Source organism: Rhizopus delemar, genomic scaffold, assembly GCF_000149305.1.
Source record: "Rhizopus delemar RA 99-880 supercont3.14 genomic scaffold, whole genome shotgun sequence".
NCBI classification, from domain to species: domain Eukaryota; kingdom Fungi; phylum Mucoromycota; class Mucoromycetes; order Mucorales; family Rhizopodaceae; genus Rhizopus; species Rhizopus delemar.
Genome location: NW_027137840.1, coordinates 1,222,024 through 1,243,555, shown reverse-complemented (window position 1 = coordinate 1,243,555; position 21,532 = coordinate 1,222,024). Strand labels below are relative to the sequence as shown.

The window sequence follows — 21,532 nt, the reverse complement described above, 5'->3', positions numbered from 1 at the left end:
TTTAAGTGCCAATTACTACCAGTATACTGGCTCTACTGTGATGTCTGTGTTACCATATAATTGTCCAGAGTTTGCTCTTCCGAATGAACTATATTTCATTGCTATAGACTAAGAAATGAAGAAGAAGATAGTGCGTATAGGCAAAATATGAAAACATGCGACCAGTTTTGACGGCCACTGTATAGCTGTAATATGAATATCTGCTCTTGCTTATGCAAAATTAGATTATTTATAATTATTCTGTAAGTAGATCTCTATTTTTTTTATTTATGTCTCATTTTTTCATTCATGTCTCATTGTTTCATTTATTTTATGCTACATTCAAAACCAACTTGTAAACCGTGTTAAATGTGTGAATTTAGTTTATCACCCGAATAATAGTGAAAAAAGGTCTATAATCAATATTTGTAAGGTATTCACTACTCACTAACTACTCACTATTCTGATTTCTTATAAATTCAATATGAATCATCTTTAAAGTATGTTGGTATACGATAATAAGCATAAGCATAAGCGTAAGCATAAGTGTAAGCCTAATCTTAGTCATAAGTTCAAGTATAAGCGCATAAGTATGAGTATAAGCATAAGCATAAGCATAGATCACTATGTGTGAAAATGTCTTTTTGTCTCATTTACATATCAAATGGGGTGCGCCTAGTGTGTCCGGCATCACTCCGTTCACTCTGGTCATTCCCAAAAGTAAGCAGGTAACCCACAGGATCCTATGGTCTAACCTGTAAAGGTCAGTCCTTATGAACATTCTTCTATTTACTATCAAATGAGTAAAGTCTGTGCGGGAAGGCAGGATTTGAACCCGCGTCCAGAGAACACTCAACCTATACAGTAGTTGCTAGCGGTACAAGCGCTAACCCATCATCAAGAACATCGTGGGTTCGAGACAGCCTATCCGCTTCGAATTATATTAACGAACAGCAGACGCTTGGTTACAGAGATTTCGGCCTTCCCTGGCCAAGTGGCACAAGCGCCAACTCCTCAACCAGAGCGCCCTAGATTCGAGACAGCCTTTCCGCTTCGAACCATACTCGCGATGGGAAGACGCTTGATTACAGAGATTTCAGTTTTCCATCGTCAGGTGGCTTAGATATACGCCTTTCAGTCAGACTATGAAGGTTCGATACCTCGGGTCGACGTTGACTTTTAGAAAAAAAAAAGAGGAAAAAAAGAGGAAAAAATAGAAAATTGCTCTTTTATATTGCGGAATTATAATTGTGACGTGTAAAACACTCAATAAATTTTTTATTTCACTGTCACTTAAAGTTGGACTGTCAGATAATCTTCTTTTTTTTTTTAAGTATATGCTAAAGAAAGTAAATAGCATGAATAATTCATCTAGTGAAGCTCTGTCAAAGTGAAAGACACTGTATAGAGTGTCATAAGTTATTTTTGTTGCTATGCTTGAGGTTTTTCTTTTTGATCTCATTCCTTAAATTATAAATGCAACAGCCAATAGCTATTTAGAAGCAAAAAAAGCGCAAAAAGTGTGTCATATCCCACCAATCACGGCTATTGATTATGAAATTGCGTGATTTTTATCAGCAATTATGTTATCTTTACGTTTTCGCCGTCCACTTCATATTTCTATAAATATCCTGTACTAATTTTTCTTTCCTTTTTTTTTTTACTTTTATATTTTCTCCTTCATTCTTTTTTTTCTGTTACTCGCATTATGTCTGATTTATATTTCGAACCATATGTTACAATTGTCTCCCGCAATAACTCCAGTGAATTTGTAGACCCAATTGTTGCTATTAATACTCGTACACGTTTACGTGAAGGTAACTTCATTATTTGGCATCTAGAAACGACTGACATTTCTTTTAGATGAAGCTGAACATATAGTGCGCCCTGTTAATGCTCTGTCCGTATTAGATCGTCAACGTTATTTTAACTCTCAAGGTATATTTGCGAAATAGTTTCTACATAAATACTAAATGAATAATTTTTAGCCTCTATGGGAGTTGAGGAATTTGTGGATTATCCATCCAATGCTGGCCAGCAAATATCCAATGATATATTTAAGTACATCCTTGGATGCGTTTATGACGGTGCTAGTGACCAGTTATCTCCTGCTTTCGTAGATAATATGTGTGAAACAGTTCATGGTGAAGTCAGTATTTCCACTGATATTGACTCCTTTGCTTATGTCAGTCATGACGTACCACTTCGAAACTCCTGTGGTCTTATTATCAGGCCATTACATGCAAGTAGCTACATGTCTGATACAGGTGTAACTTGGTCTCACGATGTTTATACCAAGAATGTCAGTGTTGGCATCCACAGAATCCCTAATTTGCAACTTTTAAAGTCAGGACAGCTCCAGGTAGTTTATTCGTTTTTTTTAGAGTATTCCCATTTAACAGCTATCTATAGGTGTGTATTTGTTTTCCTCGCATTTACCAGGGGCTTGTTTTGACCGAAGGTGTTAGCCCTTCATATCATGTACCAGATCACTATCGTGTGCAGTTTGTTGATCTTGTTCTCCTTCCAGCCTTGGATATTGCTTTTGATACATCAGTAGTACCTGTGCCTTTGGATTATGAGTCTGCTGCTCATTTTGGTTTGGGAAAAGGTATCCACATTAGTATGCAAGAGTTTACTAGATTGGAAACAGCGATGAGGGACATTCTCTTGCATAATTCACGCCTGAATAGCGTTTTTGGTGACTTCTTCTTTGTAACCTGGGGTATGGGCATGAAATCTCGGTTTTCTGAGGAAGAGACATTTATGGATGCCTTGACTTCCCAAGGGTTTATTTGGGATCGTGTTGATGTTACAAATTTTTATTTGGACTTGGGCGTCAATTTTGGCTGCCCTCAGCGTGGTTTGACCGGCATGTGGTCGACTGGTAATAGTACGAACTTTCGTGCTATTATCGACAACTTCCTGGCTGTTGAAGAAAAGTTTTTATCGAGCAAGTATCGGCACGATCCTTTTTGCGATCACCTTGGGATTGGTGGCTTTAAGTACGCAAACCCTAAATCTGATTTTATAAGGGTCACTGCGTACTCCCATTCAAAGGAACCATTTTACCGCAGATCAGCATTTGGTGAGAGACATGGACAAGACTTCCAGCCAGACGAAGTATTCAAAACTTCAGAAATCTTCATGAAGCACGTAGTAAGTGAAGATTCTACAACGTACATCAGGCTTTAGCTTATAATGATATATAGAACAGGAAGAAGCATTGTCTATCTTTGATGACATCTAAGTCATATGGGGTACGGCTTGAAGTGCGTTTCAAAGCAAGTAGCTGGGATACGCTCTATAATCGAACTATGGAGCTAGCCAAGTATGTTTTTAACATTGTATGTGTAAATATGCCAATGCTATTAGTTTAGGAACTCTCTTCCAGGACATATAAATTGGTACAAGTCCAAAGCTCTTTGGTGCTATGTCGAAAAGCGTCTGGATGCTTTAGTTGCCTTAGCAAAGAATATGAATAGCCAGAAAAATTGTCGCTATACAGCACGACAGCTAACAGGTGTAGCGCTCATTGCATTCATGCTTTCTTCCTTAGTTCACCGGCCTTCTGATCGTAGCTGGTGGAAGCCATTTTCCGATCAATTAAAATCGCATCGGTGCCGCAAGTCGATGGCTTTGTTTGTACCCGGTCTGTTTCAATTATCTGAGGATGGTTCCCAGTGGTCATGTGCTATTACTATGAAGCAATATCTCCATGATATATTCCATGAAGGTATTATTCAAGAGATACTGCATGATCATGACTACGTAGCCGAGTTGTCTGAGTGGCATTATAAATTGCCGATACTCCTAGAAAAAAATATCGCAGTCAACAACTTGAACCTCGACCTTGGTCTTTATGATCAATACATAGACCTAGTTAACAAAGTGAATTATCATTGGGACCATGCTGTGCTCTACGTAGGCTGCTATGGCTTGACTGATGCTTTGGTAGAGCCTTTTGTGAACTTGCTTATGCATGAAGTTCTATCAAAGTTCTCAAAATGGGACAAATACTGCAAAAATAAAGAATCCTACCAAAAACTTATGGCATATGGTTCAAACTTTTTTCGCGACAAGGAGTATCTGAAGGATATTTTGAAGGTATCATCTTAAACATTTGATTACTTTTTTAGCTAAATCTTTGAAAGGATGGTCATTATACCTTAGCAAAAACCCCTCATGTAAGAAGACAAATAGAGGACCTACTCCTTCCTGGCTATTGTCAAGTATTAGAAAATCCTGAGTCCGTTGCTTTTCAACACGCATCAAGCCCATGGAAATTGTTACAGGCTCGGGCATGCTATATTACGCTATGCATAAACAATCCACATTTAAAATCAGACCTCATCAGACTTCGTCAAGCAATGCTCAACCATATATATGACAAGTTTATGTTTATCCCAAAAATTGCAAAGGACAGAATCTGGACTGTAAGCAAAGGTCTACTCTTTTATGAAATTTAATGTCCTTTATGTATATTATGTATCCTATGTCTTTTTATGCTTTTTTATTTTTTTATGTTCAGTATGCAATAAATATCCATCAATATGTATTATTCCTTCTTTTAAATTCTTCATTGTCCCTTTGGTTTATAGCAATTTTTTGATCTAACGAAGCATCTTGCTAGTCACTGTGTAGCTGGCATCGTGTATTAAGCGAAGAACGTTGTTATTGTTTGTAGTTAAAACTGTTATTTGCTTAAAGAGCCGTTGGATGTAAGTGCATTCTACTATGCCATTTAATTATAATGTGCTCTCATGAATTGGAAAAGACAAAAATGAACTATTATAAAGCGACCAATTGTATCAAAAATATAGTGAACTGTGCTATCCCACGTTATGTAAGATTGTAAGTATCTAACTTTTGACATTGTAATACGTTTCTGGTCTGGGAGAAGCTGTTGTAATCGCGGTTGTGTCTATACAACGCTGTCAATAGTAGGTGAAAGAATATGAGCAACTTTTTTTCTAGTAAGTACATTTTGCACTGTATCAAAAAGTCCATATTGTAATAGACGAAGATAAAAAGAAATAAAAAAGCACCAAAACGATAATTACTTTGAGATACTTTTTATTCTTGATTATATCCAAGTTAAAGTTGTCCTTTTTTCAATCAGGATTTAGGTGGAATATTTATATTCTTTTGAATAATAATTCATGGGGACGATTGAGTTAAATCAATTGGTTCTTTCTTGATGTTTCATTCTGGATTGGGGCATTGTCATCATATCTTGTTCCATGGAATCTTATCTTGTATAATTATATTATAAATCGTTGTTCTAAGCTACTAGTGTTGCATTTATAAATAGTCATCCATGGAATCGTTGTTTAAGACGGCACTTGTATTTTGTTCCTGAATGGTTATTGGGTTTGAGTAAACTCGGTTACTAAATAAGTACAGAAAAACTGAAACCTAATAATGGAGACAACAGGAGCTATTAAGGCACCAATCGGATTATCGATAGGATTATTTCTCAATCATTCGTTTAGATCAATAAAGTTACTATGCAAGAAAAACAATATTCTATTCTGACATACATAGTCTCAATGCAACTTAATACATTGGATCATAAAAGAGATTATGCAACGACTCATTACTATAACAAGTTGGTATTATATATGCAAGACATTCATTACTCTTTATGATATAATTCATCGTCAGATCTTTATGATTCAACTATGCTAGTGTTGGAGATGTTTGGTTTATAGCATAATTTATTATTTTATTATGTCTACCTATAACACATATCACCTGTCGATTTGAGACTTTCGCGACATATCTCTACGGTTGCATATCCCGCTATAGTAAAGATTCATGTGTTAACTCTGAGAACTGAGGAGGGAACAAGGATGCAAATTTAAAAATTTGGCCTTGACTTGCATAAATTATGACTGGCGACTATGCGCTTACATTTAAACCACCAAAGGATATCATGGAAGGCAACATAATATACTTGACTAAGACTGTGAGCATCTTCCGTTACATATACAAGCCAGTGCAACTTCAGAAGTCCTTTTCCTTTTTGATTGTTTAATTTTTCATTTTGTTCTTTATCGGTATGTCAAAATCTATATCAATGGATAAACAATTCAACATAAAAGCTGCACTACTAGACAGTCGAAGCTATATGATATTGCACATGAGCATCGTGTGCATTTCAGTAAACTTAAAGGATATACGTGACAGCTTTTTTCAAAAAAGTCATATCTGTAGAGTAGTAAACATAGTTTTGACGTTGGTGCTGTAAAGGAGTATACTAAGTTATACGTCAATACCAGCCATCTTACTCTATCTTATAATGAAGAACAGTAGTCAAAGATTAAGCTAGGATTGACAAAGCTACGTGTTTCCAAGTATAGAGTGATATGATCAGTGTTTGTCATCTTAAAGAGACTAGCCAATTGTTAACTCTAAAAGTAAGTAGTCGAAAGATAGCTGACTGGTTATTATCTCTACTGTTTAACTTCAGATGTATATATTAAATCATTGACAAGCTTTAGCTTAACCATTTATTCTTCAGCATGACATCGCTATCGAGTCTATATCTTCTATATGAATACTTACAAAGTACACAAGCAGATGCGACCTTTTATTTACAAATTGTGGTACTTTCGTAGTATAAAGAGTTCTAAAACAAAGAAGAATGACTAATGCTTTATATGGCTGGTATTTCTTTTTTATTTAAGCTTTTTATGCCATTTTCGGATTAAAACATGGACAGCCACTTTTACATTAAAAATGTGCTATATTTTATACTATATAAAAAAGCCATCACTTCTTGTAGACAATGACAATGAACTTAAGCAACTGTGAGTACTAAATTTCAGCAGTAGGTAGAAATTTGTAATCACTCCAATATGTTAAGTTTGAGTACATAGGATTTAACACCGAGCCCAACTTGTTCTTATACCAATTCATCTTGCTCACTTCTACTGTCTTTTGACATATTATTAAGACACAGTGCTGTTGCTTTGGATTGTAGATTTACAAATAAGTTTAGATGATGATAGGTCTTCCTAGTCTATAACTAATTTTGACAACGAAGTTTGGCTTTGGCGACAGCAACTTACTCTTAAAATCAGCCTATACTGTTTTTTATTCATGCCTAAAATGCTTCAATCATAGCTAACTCTTATCGCCTTAACTTTCTAATCAGCCCAGATTACTCCTTATCACCTTAAAATCGATCTTTGATAAAAATATTAATCTCTTAGAATCAATGCTCTGCTCATGATCCTTTACGTACGACATTTTTTGGTGGTAAAGGCACGTACCCATCAATGTTCCCTGGTATGTCATGAAGATAATAACTAACATGTTTATATTATATTAACACTATTTCCCAATCTTTGGATAACATGTTTTAAGCCTTTAATTGAACTACTGATCAGGTTCTAACAATTCAACATATGCAAGCAAACTCGATTACTTTTATTAAGCTTACACATGCAGTATTTAGCATTGTAGCAATTATTTCCTTTTAGCTTTTAAGTTCATGTAGCATTATGCAGCTAATAATGTACAAAGATGCATATACTTAGACAAGTACACATCTTTCCCTAGCCAAGAAGGCTAGACAAAACCCTTGATACAAAAGACTGTCGTTTTCTACTGCTTATCAGGCAATCCTCAAGGTAAAATTAATTCACCAAAGGACATTACGTTGTGTTCTGCTTCAGGGGCTTGATCATTGCACCTTCAATCTTTTTATAGTAAGGAATACAGTTCCCTATCTTCTAAACTAACATCAATTCTGGTTATGTAGCTAATTGATACTATTAAAGCGGCCTAAGCTAAAGCATAGTGATGTATTTGGGTCTAGAATAACATAGAATACTTGGCATTTTCATATCCCACTCCCAATAAAATACCGCCTAGACCGCATCCTGCCTGTCTTCCTTTTTATGAGAAAAAAGGTGAAACTGCAATTAATCCTTAAATTTAATGCAAAGGAAACATTTTTTTCAACGGCACTTTTGTCAAGCTCATAAATTTAAGCTTCGGGATGATTTAAATCTATTTTAGCCCCTTATATGAACCAATAAGACATTACCGGATATTGATTATTTATTTTTTAGTAAAGTCATCGGTCCATAGAGAAATCCACAAAACTGCATTTATCTCTACGTCTATGCATGTGAAATGCATAAAGCTTACACCAAACGATAGAGAAAAAAATTAGCTTATTGGCAGTATGCTTTTTGCAAAAAAGAAAAAAAATTTCGCAAAGATATTTAAAGTTTTGCTCAGATTTCTACTTTCTGAGTTTAAATTGCTTTCACAACAGAGCAACATTGCCAGTTCTCAGTGGAAAAGCAGTTATCAAGGTGTTGGATTTATTCTTAATCATTCATGCTAGCTTCCAAACCCATAACTTTATTGCTTAGAACACTTTAGATATAGTTTCTCCTGTTATATACGCCCACAAGACATCGCCGAACATTGTTTACTTATTTTTTAGTAAAATCATCGGTCCATAGAGAAATTCACAAAACTGCATTTATCTCTACGTCTATGCATGTGAAATGCATAAAGCTTACACCAAACGATAGAGAAAAAAATTAGCGTTTTGGCAGTATGCTTTTTGCAAAAAAGAAAAAAAATTTCGCAAAGATATTTAAAGTTTTGCTCAGATTTCTACTTTCTGAGTTTAAATTGCTTTAACAACAGAGCAACATTGCTAGTTCTCAGTGGAAAAGCAGTTATCAAGGTGTTGGATTTATTCTTAATCATTCATGCTAGCTTCCAAACCCATAACTTTATTGCTTAGAACACTTTAGATATAGTTTCTCCTGTTATATACGCCCACAAGACATCGCCGAACATTGTTTACTTATTTTTTAGTAAAATCATCGGTCCATAGAGAAATTCACGAAATTGCATTTATCTCTACATCTATGCATCCGAAATGCATAAAGCTTACACCAAACGATAGAGAAAAAAATTAGCTTTTTGGCAGTATGCTTTTTGCAAAAAAGAAAAAAAATTTCGCAAAGATATTTAAAGTTTTGCTCATATTTCTACTTTCTGAGTTTAAATTACTTTAACAACAGAGCAACATTGCTCGTTCCCAGTAGAGAAGCAGTTATCAAGGTCTTGGATTTATTCTTAATCATTCATGTTGGCTTCCATTCATACATGCAAGCACTTATGAAGTCGTATATAAATTAATGTAAAGAATGATGACATTGATAACATATCTAATGGCTGGTAGCGAATTACATCCATGTTCGAGCAGAAAGTAAGCAATAAACTAATCGAGGCCTGTAAATATCTTGTTGCTTTTTATTACTCCCCGTAAAGAGTAATAAAATAACCTATTTACTCGAAAATTAAAACGGAGTGCTTGTATCTTTTATTTATAACTGCCTAGTAACAAGAGGTCGGCTAAGCTTCTTTTTTTTTTTCTCTTTTTTTTTTTAGAACAAACATACATCCATTAATTATAATGTAAAAGCATGAATATATTTATAAAGAATCTTTCTTAAGCCAATAATTTCATTTGAATAAGTAACCTTGATAGCCATTCTTTTATTACTTCCAATTTTTTTGGTTCCATTTTTCAAACTATTTTGTTACGTTCCCTTGCGTGCGTCAGATGATCTAAGCCAAAACCCACATGTTATTGTCCTATCATTCATTTTTTGAATAAAGCAATCGCAAAAAGCCTTTTGGTTTGTGATACTTTAAAATGCTGTCATATCCCAGCATACTTTAATCATGAATCATCTTCAAGTTATAAGAAACTAGAATAGCGAATTCTTTTCCAAGGATTCATTACAGTCTTTTCTCTGTCACCCGGTCATAGATAATTTTACTCCTTTTACGCAGTACAGACCGGATTAATGTAGCCTCTGATGCTATAACACATAGATGAATAGTAGATCAACCTTAGAAATGATTATAAATAGTCGACCTGCATAACCAGGAGTACATTATATTAAAATTTATTTACATTATGTCAATAGCTACAGGTAACTAAAGCGCATTGAAAAGAACTTATCAAATCTTCTTGAATAGGATGTAAATACTAGATACAATGGTATTAAATAAGAGCAAATATTTCGTAGTTTTGTTGAATTTTATAGTCTTTTAATTTTACAGACTAACACACACGTCAATAGAATACAGCTGTATTGCTTACAAACTAAATATTTACAAATGAGTTTGAATAAGAATAGATACTAACAATTATCATAGTCCTGTACAGACAATTGTAACTTTCATCTCAGCAGATCGTTATCGAGAACAGTTTATAGATATTTTTTATAAATGTCAGATCATATTAGTAGCAATTATGTTTTGTCATGGAATCTGCGGGCCTGCCCAAAATGATCTAAATAGCCGTGAAATCATTCTTTAATAAACGTATTCGGCATTAGAGCTATTGTTCAGTCACTTTGATTCCTCATTATCCGCTTTTAATACTTAAAACACGTCAGAAACTACAACCTTTGCCTTTAAGAATAAGATATCAATCCTTGAACAATAAAGTGATAGACTCTCCCAAAAATGACCATCTGTAGCGGAAGAAACAAATTTCAAAGCATGAGTATGCGCCTTACAATCATACAGATCAAATTACTAAATTACTTTCTTTTTACGGCGTCAATAGCATCAAAATACAAATTTAACAAAATAGCAAACATTTAAAGGTTGTACCAAAACATGAAGCAATTCGGTACAAGGCTGATTCCCAATAAGACTTTATGAGGTAACGAACGGCGTAATCATCTCCAGCCGTACAATCCATTCGTTAAACAATTACCTGAATACTGCCACTTCTTATAGTAGGAACGTCCTACACCTATTCCTGCTCCTCTAATCAAACCATTCACTAAATCGTAAAACAGAAGCTTAGAAAAAAAGTCCGCTAGACAAATGAAACAAATTGTACCACATAACCCCTTAGGCATATACACCTGAAAAGATATTTCTGAACACAAACTGCAAAAAAATATGAAGATTTGCGCGCAGTAACAAGCACTCATGATAAAACCACAACCACATCTACAATGTCAACCAGACAAGTAAGCATCGATCAGGCTTAACTTTAGGCATAAGCCAAAATTTAGCCATAAGCATAGCCATAGCCATAAACATAGGCCACTAGGTGTAAAAATGCCTTTGCCTCATTTATGTATCAAATGGGGTGCCTCTAGTGTCTGAAATCACTCCGATCACTCCCAAAGTAAGCAGGCAACGCTAGATTTTGGTTTTTAGCCATAGCCGTGACGCTAACTATAGATACAGTCATGAAAAGTGCTCCAACCACAACTCTGAAATTAAGCGGGCAACCACAGGATTTTGGGGTTTAACCAGACAAGTAAGCATCGATCAGGCTTAACTTTAGGCATAAGCCAAAATTTAGCCATAAGCATAGCCATAGCCATAAACATAGGCCACTAGGTGTAAAAATGCCTTTGCCTCATTTATGTATCAAATGGGGTGCCTCTAGTGTCTGAAATCACTCCGATCACTCCCAAAGTAAGCAGGCAACGCTAGATTTTGGTTTTTAGCCATAGCCGTGACGCTAACTATAGATACAGTCATGAAAAGTGCTCCAACCACAACTCTGAAATTAAGCGGGCAACCACAGGATTTTGGGGTTTAACCAGACAAGTAAGCATCGATCAGGCTTAACTTTAGGCATAAGCCAAAATTTAGCCATAAGCATAGCCATAGCCATAAACATAGGCCACTAGGTGTAAAAATGCCTTTGCCTCATTTATGTATCAAATGGGGTGCCTCTAGTGTCTGAAATCACTCCGATCACTCCCAAAGTAAGCAGGCAACGCTAGATTTTGGTTTTTAGCCATAGCCGTGACGCTAACTATAGATACAGTCATGAAAAGTGCTCCAACCACAACTCTGAAATTAAGCGGGCAACCACAGGATTTTGGGGTTTAACCAGACAAGTAAGCATCGATCAGGCTTAACTTTAGGCATAAGCCAAAATTTAGCCATAAGCATAGCCATAGCCATAAACATAGGCCACTAGGTGTAAAAATGCCTTTGCCTCATTTATGTATCAAATGGGGTGCCTCTAGTGTCTGAAATCACTCCGATCACTCCCAAAGTAAGCAGGCAACGCTAGATTTTGGTTTTTAGCCATAGCCGTGACGCTAACTATAGATACAGTCATGAAAAGTGCTCCAACCACAACTCTGAAATTAAGCGGGCAACCACAGGATTTTGGGGTTTAACCAGACAAGTAAGCATCGATCAGGCTTAACTTTAGGCATAAGCCAAAATTTAGCCATAAGCATAGCCATAGCCATAAACATAGGCCACTAGGTGTAAAAATGCCTTTGCCTCATTTATGTATCAAATGGGGTGCCTCTAGTGTCTGAAATCACTCCGATCACTCCCAAAGTAAGCAGGCAACGCTAGATTTTGGTTTTTAGCCATAGCCGTGACGCTAACTATAGATACAGTCATGAAAAGTGCTCCAACCACAACTCTGAAATTAAGCGGGCAACCACAGGATTTTGGGGTTTAACCAGACAAGTAAGCATCGATCAGGCTTAACTTTAGGCATAAGCCAAAATTTAGCCATAAGCATAGCCATAGCCATAAACATAGGCCACTAGGTGTAAAAATGCCTTTGCCTCATTTATGTATCAAATGGGGTGCCTCTAGTGTCTGAAATCACTCCGATCACTCCCAAAGTAAGCAGGCAACGCTAGATTTTGGTTTTTAGCCATAGCCGTGACGCTAACTATAGATACAGTCATGAAAAGTGCTCCAACCACAACTCTGAAATTAAGCGGGCAACCACAGGATTTTGGGGTTTAACCAGACAAGTAAGCATCGATCAGGCTTAACTTTAGGCATAAGCCAAAATTTAGCCATAAGCATAGCCATAGCCATAAACATAGGCCACTAGGTGTAAAAATGCCTTTGCCTCATTTATGTATCAAATGGGGTGCCTCTAGTGTCTGAAATCACTCCGATCACTCCCAAAGTAAGCAGGCAACGCTAGATTTTGGTTTTTAGCCATAGCCGTGACGCTAACTATAGATACAGTCATGAAAAGTGCTCCAACCACAACTCTGAAATTAAGCGGGCAACCACAGGATTTTGGGGTTTAACCAGACAAGTAAGCATCGATCAGGCTTAACTTTAGGCATAAGCCAAAATTTAGCCATAAGCATAGCCATAGCCATAAACATAGGCCACTAGGTGTAAAAATGCCTTTGCCTCATTTATGTATCAAATGGGGTGCCTCTAGTGTCTGAAATCACTCCGATCACTCCCAAAGTAAGCAGGCAACGCTAGATTTTGGTTTTTAGCCATAGCCGTGACGCTAACTATAGATACAGTCATGAAAAGTGCTCCAACCACAACTCTGAAATTAAGCGGGCAACCACAGGATTTTGGGGTTTAACCAGACAAGTAAGCATCGATCAGGCTTAACTTTAGGCATAAGCCAAAATTTAGCCATAAGCATAGCCATAGCCATAAACATAGGCCACTAGGTGTAAAAATGCCTTTGCCTCATTTATGTATCAAATGGGGTGCCTCTAGTGTCTGAAATCACTCCGATCACTCCCAAAGTAAGCAGGCAACGCTAGATTTTGGTTTTTAGCCATAGCCGTGACGCTAACTATAGATACAGTCATGAAAAGTGCTCCAACCACAACTCTGAAATTAAGCGGGCAACCACAGGATTTTGGGGTTTAACCAGACAAGTAAGCATCGATCAGGCTTAACTTTAGGCATAAGCCAAAATTTAGCCATAAGCATAGCCATAGCCATAAACATAGGCCACTAGGTGTAAAAATGCCTTTGCCTCATTTATGTATCAAATGGGGTGCCTCTAGTGTCTGAAATCACTCCGATCACTCCCAAAGTAAGCAGGCAACGCTAGATTTTGGTTTTTAGCCATAGCCGTGACGCTAACTATAGATACAGTCATGAAAAGTGCTCCAACCACAACTCTGAAATTAAGCGGGCAACCACAGGATTTTGGGGTTTAACCAGACAAGTAAGCATCGATCAGGCTTAACTTTAGGCATAAGCCAAAATTTAGCCATAAGCATAGCCATAGCCATAAACATAGGCCACTAGGTGTAAAAATGCCTTTGCCTCATTTATGTATCAAATGGGGTGCCTCTAGTGTCTGAAATCACTCCGATCACTCCCAAAGTAAGCAGGCAACGCTAGATTTTGGTTTTTAGCCATAGCCGTGACGCTAACTATAGATACAGTCATGAAAAGTGCTCCAACCACAACTCTGAAATTAAGCGGGCAACCACAGGATTTTGGGGTTTAACCAGACAAGTAAGCATCGATCAGGCTTAACTTTAGGCATAAGCCAAAATTTAGCCATAAGCATAGCCATAGCCATAAACATAGGCCACTAGGTGTAAAAATGCCTTTGCCTCATTTATGTATCAAATGGGGTGCCTCTAGTGTCTGAAATCACTCCGATCACTCCCAAAGTAAGCAGGCAACGCTAGATTTTGGTTTTTAGCCATAGCCGTGACGCTAACTATAGATACAGTCATGAAAAGTGCTCCAACCACAACTCTGAAATTAAGCGGGCAACCACAGGATTTTGGGGTTTAACCAGACAAGTAAGCATCGATCAGGCTTAACTTTAGGCATAAGCCAAAATTTAGCCATAAGCATAGCCATAGCCATAAACATAGGCCACTAGGTGTAAAAATGCCTTTGCCTCATTTATGTATCAAATGGGGTGCCTCTAGTGTCTGAAATCACTCCGATCACTCCCAAAGTAAGCAGGCAACGCTAGATTTTGGTTTTTAGCCATAGCCGTGACGCTAACTATAGATACAGTCATGAAAAGTGCTCCAACCACAACTCTGAAATTAAGCGGGCAACCACAGGATTTTGGGGTTTAACCAGACAAGTAAGCATCGATCAGGCTTAACTTTAGGCATAAGCCAAAATTTAGCCATAAGCATAGCCATAGCCATAAACATAGGCCACTAGGTGTAAAAATGCCTTTGCCTCATTTATGTATCAAATGGGGTGCCTCTAGTGTCTGAAATCACTCCGATCACTCCCAAAGTAAGCAGGCAACGCTAGATTTTGGTTTTTAGCCATAGCCGTGACGCTAACTATAGATACAGTCATGAAAAGTGCTCCAACCACAACTCTGAAATTAAGCGGGCAACCACAGGATTTTGGGGTTTAACCAGACAAGTAAGCATCGATCAGGCTTAACTTTAGGCATAAGCCAAAATTTAGCCATAAGCATAGCCATAGCCATAAACATAGGCCACTAGGTGTAAAAATGCCTTTGCCTCATTTATGTATCAAATGGGGTGCCTCTAGTGTCTGAAATCACTCCGATCACTCCCAAAGTAAGCAGGCAACGCTAGATTTTGGTTTTTAGCCATAGCCGTGACGCTAACTATAGATACAGTCATGAAAAGTGCTCCAACCACAACTCTGAAATTAAGCGGGCAACCACAGGATTTTGGGGTTTAACCAGACAAGTAAGCATCGATCAGGCTTAACTTTAGGCATAAGCCAAAATTTAGCCATAAGCATAGCCATAGCCATAAACATAGGCCACTAGGTGTAAAAATGCCTTTGCCTCATTTATGTATCAAATGGGGTGCCTCTAGTGTCTGAAATCACTCCGATCACTCCCAAAGTAAGCAGGCAACGCTAGATTTTGGTTTTTAGCCATAGCCGTGACGCTAACTATAGATACAGTCATGAAAAGTGCTCCAACCACAACTCTGAAATTAAGCGGGCAACCACAGGATTTTGGGGTTTAACCAGACAAGTAAGCATCGATCAGGCTTAACTTTAGGCATAAGCCAAAATTTAGCCATAAGCATAGCCATAGCCATAAACATAGGCCACTAGGTGTAAAAATGCCTTTGCCTCATTTATGTATCAAATGGGGTGCCTCTAGTGTCTGAAATCACTCCGATCACTCCCAAAGTAAGCAGGCAACGCTAGATTTTGGTTTTTAGCCATAGCCGTGACGCTAACTATAGATACAGTCATGAAAAGTGCTCCAACCACAACTCTGAAATTAAGCGGGCAACCACAGGATTTTGGGGTTTAACCAGACAAGTAAGCATCGATCAGGCTTAACTTTAGGCATAAGCCAAAATTTAGCCATAAGCATAGCCATAGCCATAAACATAGGCCACTAGGTGTAAAAATGCCTTTGCCTCATTTATGTATCAAATGGGGTGCCTCTAGTGTCTGAAATCACTCCGATCACTCCCAAAGTAAGCAGGCAACGCTAGATTTTGGTTTTTAGCCATAGCCGTGACGCTAACTATAGATACAGTCATGAAAAGTGCTCCAACCACAACTCTGAAATTAAGCGGGCAACCACAGGATTTTGGGGTTTAACCACAACCACAACCACAACCACAACCACTGTAACTGCCATAACTGCAGCCATATCCACTACCGCAACTATAACCACAACCACAGTCATGGCCGCAAAGTGCAGTATCTGCTTCATTTTTTGTTCTTTTTTTATATTTACTTTATATATAAATCTGTTGTTTTTAGTCAACTATTTCATTATTTTCTTTTCTTTTACTTTTTTATCGTAATCGCTTATAATATTATCATCATATCAATCATCAACTGTAATCTTATATTTGTTTATCTTTATTTAAACAAAATATTTACTTTCTTAACAATATCACCCATTTTGTTCAAATTTCATTATAAACAAATTGAAAATCCATTGGAAATAAATTGAAATCAACTCAACCCCTTTTAAAATAACACGTATCTTTTGCAAATAGTATCTGTTGCTTATGCGACTTATATCAAGTCATTAGTTGTTAGCAATCTCCCACTTAATTTGTTTTATCTCGTAAGAACCAAAAAACCACTATAAAATTCAACCAGACTTAAAAAGTTATCCTTTTTTTTTTAATATTATTATATTTGCTGCTATTTGTATTCTTTTCAACTTAATTAGCTATAGTTGTAGATCTAGCATAAATAAATTTTAATATGAATATCTGTTCCTGCTTATGCAAAGTAGAATATTTAAAATTATTTCTTGAGTACATCTCTATTTTTTTCATTTATGTCTCATTGTTTCATTTATTTTATGTTTATGCTATATTAAAACCAACTTGTAAACGTGTTAAAGGTGTGAATTTAGTTTATCACCCGAATAATAGTGAAAAAAGGACTATAATCAATCTTTGTAAGCCATTCACTACTATCATTTCTTACAAGTTGAATATGAATCATCTTTAAAGTATGTTGGTATACGACAATAAGCATAAATAAGCATAAATAAGCATAAGCCTAAGCCTAACCTTATAAGTACAAGTATAAGCATAAGTATAAACATAGATCACTATGTGTGAAAATGTCTTTTTGTCTCGTTTACATATCAAATGGGGTGCGCCTAGTGTGTCCGGCATCACTCCGTTCACTCTGGTTATTCCCAAAAGTAAGCAGGTAACCCACAGGATCCTAGGGTCTAACCTGTACTAGTCAGTCCATATAAACATTCTTCTATTTACTATCAAATGAGAAAAGTCGGAGAGGGGAAGGCAGGATTTGAACCCGTGTCCAGAGAACGCTCAACCCATACAGTAGTTGCTAGAGGTACAAGCGCTAACCCATCATCAAGAACATCTTGGGTTCAAGACAGCCTATCCGCTTCGAGTCATATTAGCGATCAGCAGACGCTTGCTTACAAAGATTTCAGTTTTCCATGGTCAGGTGGTTGAGATATACGCCTTTCAATCAGACTATGAGGGTTCGATACCTGATATCGACGTTGACTTTCAGAAAAAAAAAAAAAAAAAAGAGGAAAGAAAGAGGAGAAAATGGAAAATTGCTCTTTTATATTGCGGAATTACAATTGTGACGTGTAAAACACACAATAAATTTTTTATTTCACTGTCACTTGGAGCTTGACTGTCAGATAATCTTCTTTTTTTTTTGAAGTATATGCTAAAGAAAGTAAATAGCATGAATAATTCATATAGTGAAGCTTTGTCAAAGTGAAAGACACTGTATAGTGTGTCATAATTTGTTTTAGTTGCTATGTTTGAGGTTTTTCTTTTTGGTATCATACCTTAAATTATAAATGCAACAGCCAATAGCTATTTAGAAGCAAAAAAAGCGCAAAAAGTGTGTCATATCCCACCAATCACGGCTATTGATTATGAAATTGCGTGATTTTTATCAGCAATTATGTTATCATTACGTTTTCGCCGTACACTTCATATTTCTATAAATATGCCAGACTAATTCTTTTTTCTTTTTTTTTTTGCTTTTATATTTTTCTCCTTTATTCTTTTTTTCTATTACTCACACTATGTCTGATTTATATCTCGAACCTTATGTTGAAATTGCCTCTGGCAATAATTCTAGTGAATTGGTAGAGCCAATTGTTGCGATTGGTACTCGTACACGTTTACGTGAAGGTAACTTCATTATTTGACATAAATAATCATCTGATATTTTTTTAGACGAAGTTGAACATATAGTGCGCCCCATGAATGCTTTGTCTGTATTGGATCGTCAACGTTTTTTCAATGCTGGTGGTACAGTGATGAACGTCATATAATTATATGCCTAATCAATGATTCATAGCATCCATGGGAATTGAGGAATTTATGCATCTTTCATCCGGTATGAATCGACAGGTATCCGATGATATACTTCAGCATATACTTGGATGCGTTTACGACAACAGCAGTGACCAATTATCTCCGGTATTTGTTAACAACAGCTGCGAACCTGTTCCTGGTGATATCCGTATATCCACAGACATTGACTCCTTTGCATACGTTAGTAGCGACCTGCCTTTAAAGCACTCATGTACATTGGATATCAGACCACCATACAGTAGTAGCTACACGACTGATACTGGAGTAGCCTGGTCTCATGAAAGATATACGAACGATGTTAAAGTTGGTGTGCACAAAATCTCCAATGTTCAATTTTTACATAGCGAAAGGCTTCAGGTACTTTTTTTTTTTTTTGAAAAAACGAATCTTAAAGAAAGTTGCTAGGTTGCCATTTTCTTCCCTGGAATTTATCGTGAAATGGTTCAGACAGAAAGTGCACGCCCATCATACTTTATACCTGTTCTTTATCATGAAAGGTTCGTCAATATGGTCCTTCTCCCTGCTTTGGATATTATCTTTGATACGTCAGTTGTACCAGTACCTTTAGACTACCAATCAGCTGCTGATTTTGGGTTGGGGAAGGGCATTAGCTTAAGTATGGAAGAGGTGTCGCAGTTGATATCTGCTATGAGGGGTATCCTTTCACGTAACTCAAGTCTAAGTGCTATATTTGGCGACTTCTTCTTTGTAACGTGGGGTATGGGTATGAAATCCAGGTTTGTTGCGGACGAGAATTTTGTGCATGCCTTATCTTCACAAGGCTTCATATGGGACAAAATGGATCTTAGCAACCTCTATCTGGACTTAGGCATCAACTTTGCAAGCCCTCAACTTGGTCTTACAGGATTATGGTCGACTGGAGAAAGAAAAGATTTTCAGTCTATACTGGAATTGCTTTTTGAAGACGAAAGCTTTCATAAGAGCATGTACCGTCATGATCCTTTTTGTGGTCATTCAGGTATTGGTGGGTTCAAGTACGGGAATCGCAAGTCCGGTTTTATTCGGGTCTCCGCGTACTCCCATGCAAAACAGCCTTTTTACAGCCGTAGTACATATGGAGAGAGACATGGCAAAGATTTTGATGCTGACGACGTATTCAAGGTATCCCCAGGATTTATTAAGCATGTAGTAAGTAATTATTTTATTATGTAAACCGGGCTGTAGCTTACTTTAATATTTAGGCCAGGATGAAGCACTGTTTGTCATTGATGAAGTATAAGTCATATGGAGTGCGATTGGAAGTGCGCTTCACAGCGAATCATTGGGATGCACTATATAATCATACTATGGATTTGGCCAAGTATGTAATTGACATCGTACATATAAATATTTAACGCTATTTCTTTAGAAACCATCTTCAAGCACATGTCAATTGGTACAAGTCTCATGCTCTTTCATCCTTTGTTGAAAAGCGTCTGGACTCTTTAGTTGCTTTAGCAAAAAACATCCATAGTCAGAAAAATTCTCGGTATACAGCACGGCAACTTACAGGTGTAGCACTCATTGCCTTTATGCTGTCTTCATTGGTACACCGACCATCTGATCGTAGCTGGTGGAAGCCATTCGCAGATCAATTGAAAGCGAAACGGTGCCGCAAGTCCATGGCTTTGTTCACACCTGATCTCTTTCGGTTATCTGAGGATGGTTCCCGCTGGTCATGTACGGTGAGCTTAAGGCAGAGTTTAGATGGTGTCTTGCATAAGGACATCATCAACAAAATGACACCTGAGCTTGCTGATGGAATTGAATTGCCTGAATGGCATTACCGCATGCCAACCCTCTTTGCATTGACAGAAGCTGTAGATTTGAAGTTTGACCTTGGTTTGTATGCTCCGCATATAAATTTATCTAGCAAGGAGAATTACTACTGGGATCGTGCTGTGCTTTTTCTAAGTCATTATGGTCTAAGCGATACTTCGGTAGAGCCTTTTGTCAACTTGATCCTGCATGAAGTCCTATGCAAATTTTCAAAATGGAACAAGTATTGCAAGGATAAACGATCATATCAAACACTTATGGCATATGGCTCCAACTTTTTTTGTGATAAAGAGTATCTAAAGGACATTTTAAAGGTATCATCTTAAACATTTGAGTAGTTTTTTAGCTAAATCTTTGATAGAATGATCATTATACCTTAGCAAAAACCCCTCACGTAAGAAGACAAATAGAGGACCTACTCCTTCCTGGATATGGTCAAATATTAGAAAATCCTGAGTCTGTTGCTTTTCAACATGCATCAAGTTCATGGAAATTGTTACAAGCTCGGGCATGCTACATTATACTATGCATTAACAACCCACATTTAAAATCAGACTTCATCAGATTTCGCCTAGCTATGCTCAAATATATCTATGAAAACTTTGAGTTTATCCCAAAAATTGCAAAGGACAGAATATGGACTGTAAAAAAAGGGCTACTGTTTTATGAAATTTAATTTTTTTATGTATATTATGTCTTTTTATGCTTTTTCTTCTTTTATTTTCAATATGCAATAAATAACAATAAACACCCATCAATATGTATTATTCCTTCTTTTAAATCTTTCATTGTCTCTCTCACTTATAGCCATTTTTTTGATCCAACGAAACATCTTGGTAGCCACTGTGTAGCAGACATCATGCTTTAAACGAAGAGCGTTGTTGTTGTCCTTTATAGTTTATGTTGTCATTTGCCTGTAGATCCGTTGGACATAAGCACCTTCTAATACGTCACATTAACTATAATATGTTTTCATGAATTGGAAAAGGCAAACATGAACTATTGTAAAGCGACCAGTTGTATCAAAAGTATAGTGAGCTGCGCTATGTCGCGCTACGTAAGTTATAACCATCTAATTGTTAACATTGTAACACGCTTCTAGTTTGAGAGAAGCTATTGTAACCACGATGGTTTCTATACAACGCCTACAACAGTAGATGAAAGAATATGAGCAA

The 21,532-nt window shown here is 36.9% G+C and overlaps 4 protein-coding genes across 4 annotated transcripts; all 4 read left to right on the top strand.

The window, feature by feature from the left end:
* Positions 1-605: 605 nt before the first annotated feature.
* RO3G_14801 (uncharacterized protein) lies at positions 606-1,102 on the top strand (the record flags this gene model as incomplete). The annotated part of the gene is made up of 2 exons (XM_067669385.1): positions 606-699; positions 855-1,102. 2 exons carry the CDS (start codon positions 606-608, stop codon positions 1,100-1,102), a joined length of 342 nt encoding a protein of 113 aa, XP_067525486.1.
* Positions 1,103-1,687: 585 nt separating this feature from the next.
* On the top strand, positions 1,688-4,098 carry RO3G_14800 (uncharacterized protein; the record flags this gene model as incomplete). The annotated part of the gene is made up of 6 exons (XM_067669384.1): positions 1,688-1,796; positions 1,843-1,917; positions 1,968-2,341; positions 2,392-3,138; positions 3,192-3,310; positions 3,360-4,098. The coding sequence occupies 6 exons, from the start codon at positions 1,688-1,690 to the stop codon at positions 4,096-4,098; spliced, it is 2,163 nt and encodes a 720-aa protein (XP_067525485.1).
* A 13,215-nt stretch (positions 4,099-17,313) lies between these two features.
* RO3G_14799 (uncharacterized protein) lies at positions 17,314-17,690 on the top strand (the record flags this gene model as incomplete). The annotated part of the gene is made up of 2 exons (XM_067669383.1): positions 17,314-17,407; positions 17,497-17,690. The coding sequence occupies 2 exons, from the start codon at positions 17,314-17,316 to the stop codon at positions 17,688-17,690; spliced, it is 288 nt and encodes a 95-aa protein (XP_067525484.1).
* A 593-nt stretch (positions 17,691-18,283) lies between these two features.
* Positions 18,284-20,683, top strand: RO3G_14798 (uncharacterized protein; the record flags this gene model as incomplete). Its single annotated transcript, XM_067669382.1, has 6 exons — positions 18,284-18,392; positions 18,438-18,512; positions 18,562-18,935; positions 18,984-19,727; positions 19,781-19,899; positions 19,948-20,683. The coding sequence occupies 6 exons, from the start codon at positions 18,284-18,286 to the stop codon at positions 20,681-20,683; spliced, it is 2,157 nt and encodes a 718-aa protein (XP_067525483.1).
* Between the last annotated feature and the right edge of the window lie 849 nt (positions 20,684-21,532).